Below are 10,597 nucleotides of genomic sequence, written 5' to 3'. Positions count from 1 at the left end.
TATCTAAACTATAAGGACCCGTTTGATAAGTTAGTAATGCCTAGATATAAATACTTGTATGACTATTTCTAAGTGGTTCTAGATAATTTCTTATCTATCAAACAACAATGAAGCAACCTTCATCCAAGCTTATCTTAAAACGAAGCCCTGCATTTCTTATCTTATTTAACAAATATTGTTATATCTCATATTTCTTATCAAACGAGCCCTAAGAGTGGTAATAAAACGAGTCTACTTATTAGAGCACTTCAATGATAAAATAGCACAATAAATAAAAATAAATTAGCACAATAAATAAAAATTATAGTAAGTACATGACTAAGTAAATAAATTAGCACAATAAATAAAAATTATACATGACTATATAAATAAAGTGAGAAACAAAGGCTATGAAATTTAGGAATTCATTCTGACGGCGTTGAAACTGAAACTACTACTACTGCGCCGAAGACGCATTTCGTCGAACATTTCCAGAGCACAACACTCGTTGCTTTCCTTCAATTGAACTAGCAAAGATGGACATCGATCTCGACGATCTCGACGATGGCCCGAAGCAAGCCCGGACCCGTGCTTCTCGCTACGCGCCTAAGGGCGCTAAATCCCACCCCGATTCCAAACCCAAGCCAAAAACGGAACCGCCGTCGGTGTCACTGCCGGCGTCCAAGAGCGAAGAAGTCGATGTCAAGCCCGAGATAGAGCCCGAACACGACAACGATGCAGCTGCGATGGACATTGACCCCAGCGAGAAGAAATTGGAGGTGGCAGGTGAATCAATGGATACTGAATTAGCGGAGGTTGAAGCTGAGCAGGGAGAGGAAGATGAAGTTGTTCGAGAAATCGATGTCTACTTTTCTCCTTCGGTTGATGACGAGACTCGGGTAAGTAGCCTTAATTGATCTTCTTCTTGTTGAATTTCATTTATTTATGCACATTGTTTGCTGATGAATTTCATTGTTTCTAATTATGGTGCAATTGATTTTATTTCTCAGTTATATCTGTTTCAATTTCCACTCAGGCCGCTATGGCGGCCATATGAATTAGATGAGAGATGCGAAGAGGTATGCACAAATTTTTATATGCAAATGGTGACTGAATTGGTAATGTTTGTAATATTGCGAGAAACTGTGAAGTATTTCAGGTGAGAGTGAAGCAAACAAGTAGTAGAGAAGTGGAAATTGATTTAACCATTGATGTTGGCTCCGAAAATTATGACACTGATGCTGACCCCCAATTGAAGATCAAGAAACAGGTTTTCTTTTTTATGTTCCAAATTCCAATTGACAAAAATTTTGTTATGAAGAAGTCATGTTTACAATATATCCTTATATTTCCTTGGCTAGACTCTTGTACAGTCATGGATGCCACGTCAAACCAATGGACGCGCAATTGGTGTTCTTACTGGAAATAAGGTACATGCTTTTGAGTCCCTTTGATTTAATGTTTCTTACTGAAAGAGTTGTTCGTTTATATTTTTTCTCTCGTGCAGTTACACTTGAATCCTATTCATGCTGCTGTACAATTTAGACCATCAATGCGTCATCTTAGTGAGACGGAATCTAAAAAGAAGACTGCCGCGTCAAAGAAAGTTAACGATGTGGTGAAGATAGAAGAACAGCAGGAAGCGAAAGCTTCTGGGATGTCAAGGAAACAGGTTACTTTTAATTCTTTGACATACATAGTTTATATAGATTAGATTACACATCTTTACGGCATCTCCTTTTCTGTCTCTCCTTATATTTCTCTGCTGAAGTTGATGAGAGGTTTTATAATCATCTTATTTTCAGTTTCTAAGTATTTTTCCTTGTTTAGCTAACATGACAGAACGCTTATTGTTGTTTTATTATTTGCATTCCTAGATTGCCTCTATCACATTAACTTCATACTATGATTTTAGTTACCCACTGAATCGATACTTCTTGCAGAAAGCTCCAGAGGAGGCCAAGGATAGTGTAGAAGAGGTATTAAAGTTCACTTCCATTCTCTATAACGATATAAAACCAGCATCCTTACAGAACGGTCTGCGCATCCGTCTTCTTCCATGATGCTATAGTTCTATAGTTTGTGGGAAGGGAATGCCGAAGAAGTCCAATGGTTTAGAACTCTTTATGCCTACTTTAATCATTGTTCTTTCTTTCCTTGTCAGAGCTGGATTCCGCTCAAGTACCACAGCGTGAATAGTGGCATATCAGAAGGATATCTTAAAAAAATGATAGCACGACAAGGCTCAGAGATTTCATTTTCCATGAGCTCGTAAGTACATGTACCCATTTTTCTGAATGTTTAGTTGATGCTTCTTAGGTTAATATGTTCACAATTTCAGCATTTCTGATTTCTTTTCGTTGTTTGAAGGGGTGATTATTTGAATAGCTTGTGCCCTGGCTCTTCTGGTGACAGTTTGAGTTCCAAAGTTCCTATAGGAAGGTAGGCAAATTGTTTGAGCCTTTTTGTTTCTGTTTCTGTTTAAGAAGGTGGAAGCTATAATTTGCTGATTTTCAGTTGTTGCCCAACTACAGTGCATTCTTGTGCTAATCATATTACATATCTTTGAACTCTATAGAGTCCATTTTCATTGTAGAGCTTTTGGCGCCAAAAAAATCTTTTTATATCTATGGTCTTCTTCTAATATTTACTCCTTATTTTGCTTGTGAAGAGCATTTTTACTAGCAATATAGCAAATAGATTTAAAAACATTTCCTATTTTACATGGTTGTTTTGTCTCCCTACAAACATAAATAAATAAGCTTCTAAGATTAAGTGCGGATGAGAAATGAAAAATATTCTGATGAAGCCAATTTGAGTCAAATGGGTGAAGGGGGTGACATGGTGTTTAATTTATGAATACTGTTATCCTTGAAATTTTTTCTTTTTCACTCTCATGCATACCTTTTGCTGCATTGGATGACAGATCATCAATTATTAATCGTGTAAGGTGCTTCATTCCATTTTGTTGCTTCTCCTCATTACTTTTTCAGCATTTCTTGTCCAACACACACCCCGACTATAACCTTATTGCAATATTTAGTCCAGTGTTTCCATGTTTCTATTGCTGACATGCACTTCATCTAAGTTATTAGGATACCTAAGTTGCAAAAGTCAGCTTTACCTCCTGTTCCTGAGTAGATTAAGGGAACCTGTACATGTGATGCTTGTGTTCATCTTATATTGTGATGTTGTTGCAGGTCCTTACTGGAAAAACCACTAAAAGAACGGTTTGAAACTTGGCTTCTTGAGGTCTGTGACCAATTACCTTTATATTGAGATTGTACACAGCAGTTATTATTGTTATCTTATTGTTATGCACATGTAAACAATTTCTTTTTCATCAAACAAGTCTTGTACTACTTGTTTGCCACTTTGACAGCCATAATAGTATTATCTGGCACTAGCTAGATTACATAATTATCCTTTTCCAGTCCCTCTTCCGTCCATTTTATCGTATTTCCTTCCTTCAATGTCTCCTTCTTGGAATCTGTTCCATATTTCTTGCCATCAATTGATTTTGTGAAGTTTCTGGAACAGGGCCCTCCACTTCACAGATTTGACACCCTTATGCACGTAGCTCCAGATCAGCCCATCGAAGAAGTATTAGCAGTCTTGCAAGAACTTGCTGTGTTAGTTCAAGGACTTTGGGTTCCCAGAACGACGTTGTATACAGAATATAAAGAGGGATTTAATGGTTTAGCCAGGAATATTGTTCTTCTTCTATTTAGCAAGGATGTGATAATTAAGGATGATCAAATACAGAATAAAGTGCCTGCACTGGCTAAAGCAATGACTCAAGTCCTGCCTAAATTTGCAACAAGGAGACCTACCTTAAGAGACTGGAAACTTAAAGAGCTTCCAGATCCTGATTTCATAAAACTCTATCCTGCCATTGTAAAGAAACAACAAGAAAATTGGGAAACCTTGGAGAAAAATATTGATGCACGTGTCCCTGGAGGAAAGAATGGGCCTGTTGTGAAGCCCTCCGACTCTAGTACTCGGGCAAACCCTGTAGAATCAAAAGGTTCCATTAAACCAGCTGCAGGGATGTCAAGTGGATCAACACCAAGAAATGTGATGTCAGAAGAAGATCGTAAGGCTACAAGGAATGCCCTTCTGAAATTTTTTAAAATTAACAAGACTTGCAGGTTAGTCGGATCATGTGTTTCCGATGTAATCCGGTTCTATTTCAATTTGGGTTTCTCATGTATGCTTTTAGGCTGATAGCACTTGTTTTCTGCCACAAAAGTCTGTGTTGTAATATAATAAAAAAAATGAAAAGGAAAATGTCTGGATTTTAGCTGCCATCACCCTTCCTACTTAAGTCGTCATTGATATTGAGTTGAACATAGATTCCATAATGAGTGGTAGGGGTATATCCTAAAATAATAGTATGTTTGTTACACCTGTGTCATTAAGTTAGTCTTGATTCTTGAATTCTGAGATATTGCTAAATTTCCAATAATTTAATATTGGAACAATACTGTGATTGTTAACCACAATGAATCCCAGAAGTAGTATTCTCTTTCTTTGTGTTGTTGTATCCATTTTCTGTATATTGATCAAGAGTGCTTTATCCTGAATTTATTTTGATTTAATGAAGGGAAAATTGTACTTTACGCTTTTGTAGTTTTGAACAAATCAGCCAGCGGTTAAGGGAAATGGCAATTGACAATAGGATGCGGTCAAAAGGACCTGTAAAAGAGTCTGAGGCTGCAGCAAATGCTTCTCCACACGAGCTTCGGGAAATCATCAGTGAAGTAGCTGTTAACATTCATGGCATCTGTGTTCCAAAATCATCACCAGATCATCCAGAATATGATGATCTCAGGTCATTCCTCTGCTCTTTGCACCTCAAACCTTTCTACTTGTATCTTGACCGTATAATTTTCATGTATACATCAATGCATGGTACTTTTGTCTGCAGGAAAGTTGTCATTGATCTTTTTCTTGCTAAAGGACCAGATGGAAAACTTAGAAAGGCTCACATAATCGAGGCTGCAAATATGAAACTTAAAGACGTGAGTGAGGCTGCGTATAAAAAGGTGATCAGTGAGCTTTAATGACTTATGATTATTACATAATGAATATCTAATATTGCAAGTTAATTCCCACTCTGTATAATCTTCCATGCTTTCTGCAGGTCTTGCAGGAATTGTGTGTGTCTCAAGGCTCCGAGTGGGTCCTGAGGAATAATATTCCGACAACTAGATGACTCATGTATCTAGCTTAATTTTTGCCTTGTATTTCTGAGATTCTTTGCTGTACCTGCTTCTTATCCTTACTGTGTATCATTTTGTTGTCTGTGACTCTAGTCTGTGGAAACCCGAAGATCTCTACTGGGACGCAGTTTGTTCTGATCGATACACACAAGACTGGAAAAGGGTGCTTGTAAACGTGTGTAGAGATTTGGTTAAACAAGGGATTAGCTGTACAGTTGAAGAAGAGATGAGTTTTTGTCTGCTGCAAATGGTTATAACAACAGTAGACTGGTAGAGTAAAGAGATTAGTTTTTGTCTGTTGCAAATGGTTAGAACAACAGTAGAATTGATAGTTGGATCATTTGTTGTAGTATTGATTTGAATAGTTAATAGTAATATACATAACATGTTCCTAATTCCTATACTGCCGAACTAAATATATTCACTTAGTTTTAACATTCTAAATACATGAATTGCGCATGTCTAAATAACAATGATTATTACTATTCCCTCCGTCCCACTTTAGGAGTCCCGATTGAATTTGACATGGATTTTAAGAAATATAAAAAAAAGTTGGTGAAAAAAATAGTGGAATGTGGGTCATATTTTTATATATTATTTTTATAATAAAATGTGAGTAGAAAAAGGTGAGTGGAATGTGGAGCCTATTATCAATTATAGAATATTCCAACCGAAACTCCTAAAGTGGGACACCCAAAAATAGTAAATCAGGACTCCTAAAATGGGACGGAGGGAGTACTAATCTACTACTATCATTTTGTAATGAATAGTTTGAAAATTTTGATTGATTAATCCCCAACATTTTTCTAATTAAGTAAAAACTGGTTCAGCACATTACAAAAAAAGAAATTACTCCATATAAATGTTAAAACGGCGTCGTTCCAGCGGACTAACATATAAAACAGAATTAAAATATTCCAGTTTATTCAGTCAGAGCTCCTTCTCTTCCGCAACAGGTCAGTCCCAATCTGCTCTTCGTTTCTAATCGCTTTTCATTTTCTGAATTTCATCCTTGTTTGGCATTATGCACTTCTCTTTGTTGGATTAGTTCTTCTTGATCTCGTCATCCGTTTGTGATTTCGTGATTGATCTACTTTTTTTTTTATTCAGCAATTAGAGAATGCTAGTGGAAATACTTTCGATGAAATCGATTTGATTATGCGTTCTATTTTGAGTCTTCTCGTCTTCTTACACTCCGATCTGCGATTTTTTTATTTTAGCCTTGGGATTTTAGGGCTTAAGAAGCTGTTGCCCACTCGAAAATTTGACAGAATTCGAAATAGGCAAATGCATATTTGGATTTGCTGCTCATAATTGTCAATTTTATGTGTACGGTCTTTGTTAGATGTTATTTCTTGCCAATGCTTGTTCCCAATGGAAATAAAACATGTGAATATATAGGGCAAACCAAACTGTGAACAGAGTTAATTATTCTATTGTTTTGTTGGACTGTAGACAATGAGAGGTGCAAAATTAGAATTAGTAAATCCTAAACATGAAATACTGATCGTAGTTAGTCTTGCTCAATATCAGTGAAGTTTCCACATTCATATCAAGTTGTTCAAGTCGTGTTTACAGTATATACAGTTTTACACAAGACTACCTCTTTGGTATGGAAGTTTAGGAAATAAATTTATCTTTTTTTCTTAATAATAGATATATTAATGATAATAGCGACTTTTGGCTTGAATTGTAAGTCTCCAACACATTTATTTTGTCACACAGATTTGATTATAAAACATGCTTTCTTAGTTTCTCGTCTCTGCCACAAATCTATAGTATGGTTAACAATGTTATTCTCGTTAGGCTGAAGTCGTTGAATTTGAATGTGTGATATCTTCTTATTTGCATCTGATGTGCCGTGTACCTAATCTCTGCTCTGATTGTAATCATTTTGCTATATGTATGTTCCTCGTATTTGTTAGTTCTACATGTAATGCACAACTCATTTGTAAACGAACCATGTTATGACCTTGTTTACTTGATTTATAGCTCTCTGTTAGATATCCTGTGCTTATCCATTCTTGGCTAATGTTTCTACATGTTTGAGCATCATTAAGATTAAAATTGGATTCGTACTATGACCTTTTCTTTCTACATTTTCCCATTCTTTATTTGGAGGCAACAGTTAAGAACAGTTGTTGCTTTTAATGTAATTGGGGTTATTTTTGTTAATTGGGGTTGTTGGCGTCAGGTTAGCTGAAGTGAAGTCCTTTCGCGGGAGGCTAAAGTGGTGGGTGGGATATTGAATATTTGTGGAATTTGTATTTTGTGTTTGTTTGGAAACTAAAGATGCCTGGACAAAAGATTGAAACGGGTCACCAAGATGTTGTTCACGACGTGGCAATGGATTATTATGGTAAACGCCTTGCTACAGCATCTTCAGACAACACTATCAAAATTATCGGAGTCAGCAACTCAGGATCTCAGCATCTTGCAACTCTAACTGGTCATCAAGGACCCGTGTGGCAAGCATCATGGGCCCATCCTAAGTTCGGTTCGCTCCTTGCTTCCTGTTCTTATGATGGAAAGGTTATACTCTGGAAGGAGGGTAATCAAAATGAATGGACCCAGGCTCATGTTTTTGACGATCATAAAGCCTCTGTCAATTCTATTGCATGGGCTCCTCATGAACTGGGCCTTTGTCTTGCCTGTGGATCCACAGATGGAAACATCTCAGTCTTTACTGCAAGATCAGACGGTGGATGGGATAAATCTCGAATTGAACAGGCCCATCCCGTTGGTGTCACCTCTGTCTCCTGGGCCCCTTCAACGTCCCCTGGTGCTCTCGTGGGTTCTGGTCTACTCGGCGCTGTTCAGAAGTTAGCATCCGGTGGCTGTGACAACACAGTGAAAGTGTGGAAGCTCGACAATGGAATTTGGAGGATGGACTGCTTCCCTGCTCTCCATATGCATACTGATTGGGTCAGGGATGTCGCCTGGGCTCCAAATTTGGGACTTCCAAAGTCAACCATTGCAAGCGCTTCTCAAGATGGAAAAGTTATAATATGGATTGCGGCCAAGGAAGGTGATCAATGGGAAGGAAAAGTTCTACATGATTTCGGAGCTCCCGTTTGGAAGGTGTCGTGGTCACTCACCGGGAACATCCTTGCTGTGGCTGATGGTCAAAACAACGTGACGCTGTGGAAAGAAGCGGAAGACGGAGAATGGCAGAAGGTGACCGCAGTTGAGTAATAAATCTAGGTGATCTACTCATATAATTTCCAGATACACACAACCTTCAATTTTCATTAACATGTTTGATATGAATCTGATAACATGCCATCGAGTGGAAAAATATATGATAGTATTAACTTTTAATATCTTCATTTTCATTAAAAGTTGATTCATGGGCAAAATAATAATATTTGATTGTTATGTGATAGGATGATTCATTTTATAACAATCAAATGAAGTTCAAAATTTGAACATTATATGAAATAAAAGTCTCATGCCCACACGAGTTGACATTAGTTCTCATATTTTATTTCCCAATTTTGATTCTTTTAAAATCTCTCGTACCTCTAATAATATCAAATCGATACTATTATCACAATCTATTAAAATGATAACAATAAAATTTAAAAATGCCAAATACTCCACACGAGGGGCCACTCATCATTATAATCTCTATAAATTATAGTAATTATGAATAAACCTATAATTTTCAAGAAAATAAATCACAATAACCTACAATTAGGCCACCCATTAAGGAGAGAGGCACGTGAAGAGATCACCAGCCACGTGACTTCCCTACACGTGCGAACACGTTTCCTCTACAATTGCCGCTGGGTTGACGCACGTGTGGGAAGCATCAAAGAAGACGCTCTAACTCATTAACATAGCCACCCCAAAAATATCATACTACAAATTTAATCACTACAATAATACAAATATAATACTAATAAAATAAAAGGCTCATTTACACTACAGAAATGCTGAAATGGGATTCGAATTTTCCAGCTATTGGAATTTTGACCACCGCTAGAACAAGAATGGCGTACCACTAAGTATGCTTAGAGTACTTACAAACTATACATACAACCTTCTTGTAGTAGTATTAAAAAAAATCGAGTTATTAAAAAGTTTATCACATGCTGGCTGACAACACTGCTCATCTTTGTCACGTGCTTGGTTGGACCCCACGAACTACTCTTTATAAAATTAAGTAAATATATCAAAGTGGATTAGTAAGTAATTAGGAAAATATCTCTCTCTAGAATGTGATTTAATATATGACTGCAGGAAAAAAGTTAAGAAAAATGGAGTGTTGACAAACAATTGCCAACTGATTATAGGATTAGCTGTAATTAGTTAAATGAGAGTTTATCCATCTGTCGACAGTAAAGAAGTTAATATTGGGATTTGCACTAATCATTTAGGCTTAATTACTAGAGCTTAAATTTTAAATAGATAGAATGGGAGAGATAAAATAATAGCCAATACAGTTTGCATGATACATTTTGTTTCTATATGACAGTAAATATGTAGATACTTCATATAACATGGCACTAATATGCATGATATTAATTAGTTATAAGTCACTAAGTGATTAGTAGTAGTAGTAGTTTTTAGGAAAAGAGAGTTTTTTATGTGATTGTATAGATGGAAAAGTTCATGTAAGATCATTTCTTAAAGTGAGAATGTGATAATTGAATGGATTGATATGCACTGAATGTACAATGTATGTCTACTTGAATTTGCAAAACGTGATTTATATTTACAGTGCAAAAAATATATATGTGTGACAAGTGTTCCTACGTTCTCATTTATAAAGGTAAATCTTCAACGTGATCCACTTTTGATATCAACTACAAATATTTTTGTTATGCAATAAATTCGAAAATAAATTTAATAGAAATAAAATTTTTACTTGTCTTATTAGTAATTGCCAAATTTTATACGTATGCATGCACCAATCAGTATAGTACTATATCCAATTCGAACAATCACCAAATTAATTACTATTATACATTTCATTGAACAACTTAATTTGAAGATTTGTATATTTCTTCACCATGATATGGGTATTCCTACATTTATGATTTGAAGATTGTAACGATTCATTATCGTATCAATTCTACCTTTGTTGTAAAGGGTCTAAAATATAACAAAAATAACGCATGTGACTTAAATTGGCCTAATAGTTTGGCCCTATTGCTACATTAGACCACACGAAAAGTTATCTTTCCACCGGTGATGTTTTTTTTATCAATTTGAGTGAAACAACACTAACTATTGATACATGATTTCAGTGAGTGCAATAAATGAGATGTGATCGACTTCAAATCCCATGATTGAACCTTTGATTAATTAGCTATACTTTATTACATAGTTTTTTTTAAAATAAACTTCTATATAAAGGAGAAAATTACAAATGATATCAAGAGGGT

The 10,597-nt window shown here is 36.0% G+C and overlaps 2 protein-coding genes across 3 annotated transcripts; both read left to right on the top strand.

Moving 5' to 3' along the window:
- The first annotated feature begins 387 nt into the window (after window positions 1-387).
- On the top strand, window positions 388-5,599 carry LOC125204756 (DNA-directed RNA polymerase III subunit RPC5-like). 2 transcript variants are annotated; one of them, XM_048103483.1, is made up of 14 exons: window positions 388-878; window positions 990-1,058; window positions 1,139-1,249; window positions 1,341-1,409; window positions 1,487-1,651; window positions 1,923-1,958; window positions 2,144-2,250; window positions 2,350-2,421; window positions 3,180-3,231; window positions 3,520-4,130; window positions 4,613-4,813; window positions 4,910-5,027; window positions 5,126-5,202; window positions 5,298-5,599. In XM_048103483.1, the coding sequence occupies exons 1-13, from the start codon at window positions 516-518 to the stop codon at window positions 5,195-5,197; spliced, it is 2,046 nt and encodes a 681-aa protein (XP_047959440.1). In that variant the 5' UTR covers window positions 388-515; the 3' UTR covers window positions 5,198-5,202; window positions 5,298-5,599. The 2 variants fall into 2 exon arrangements, with proteins under 2 accessions (XP_047959440.1, XP_047959441.1); XM_048103484.1 differs by having other exon boundaries at window positions 799-878; window positions 1,131-1,249.
- A 514-nt stretch (window positions 5,600-6,113) lies between these two features.
- On the top strand, window positions 6,114-8,527 carry LOC125203719 (protein transport protein SEC13 homolog B-like). Its single transcript, XM_048102138.1, has 2 exons — window positions 6,114-6,160; window positions 7,399-8,527. Exon 2 carries the CDS (start codon window positions 7,497-7,499, stop codon window positions 8,397-8,399), a length of 903 nt encoding a protein of 300 aa, XP_047958095.1. The 5' UTR covers window positions 6,114-6,160; window positions 7,399-7,496; the 3' UTR covers window positions 8,400-8,527.
- Window positions 8,528-10,597: the final 2,070 nt, after the last annotated feature.

This window comes from Salvia hispanica, chromosome 2 (assembly GCF_023119035.1).
Source record: "Salvia hispanica cultivar TCC Black 2014 chromosome 2, UniMelb_Shisp_WGS_1.0, whole genome shotgun sequence".
Classification (NCBI taxonomy): Eukaryota; Viridiplantae; Streptophyta; class Magnoliopsida; order Lamiales; family Lamiaceae; genus Salvia; species Salvia hispanica.
Note: the sequence above shows the minus strand (reverse complement) of the source record. Positions and strands in the feature narration are given on the sequence as shown.

What these genes read in the sequence shown, in the direction of transcription:
- LOC125203719 (XM_048102138.1), top strand. Translation starts at nt 7,497, where the DNA reads ATGCCTGGACAAAAGATTGAAACGGGTCACCAAGATGTTGTTCACGAC.
- LOC125204756 (XM_048103483.1), top strand. Translation starts at nt 516, where the DNA reads ATGGACATCGATCTCGACGATCTCGACGATGGCCCGAAGCAAGCCCGG. An exon ending in AATTGAAGATCAAGAAACAG is followed by an intron (nt 1,250 to 1,340) that starts GTTTTCTTTTTT and finishes TTCCTTGGCTAG; the next exon opens with ACTCTTGTACAGTCATGGAT. An exon ending in GTGTTCTTACTGGAAATAAG is followed by an intron (nt 1,410 to 1,486) that starts GTACATGCTTTT and finishes TCTCTCGTGCAG; the next exon opens with TTACACTTGAATCCTATTCA.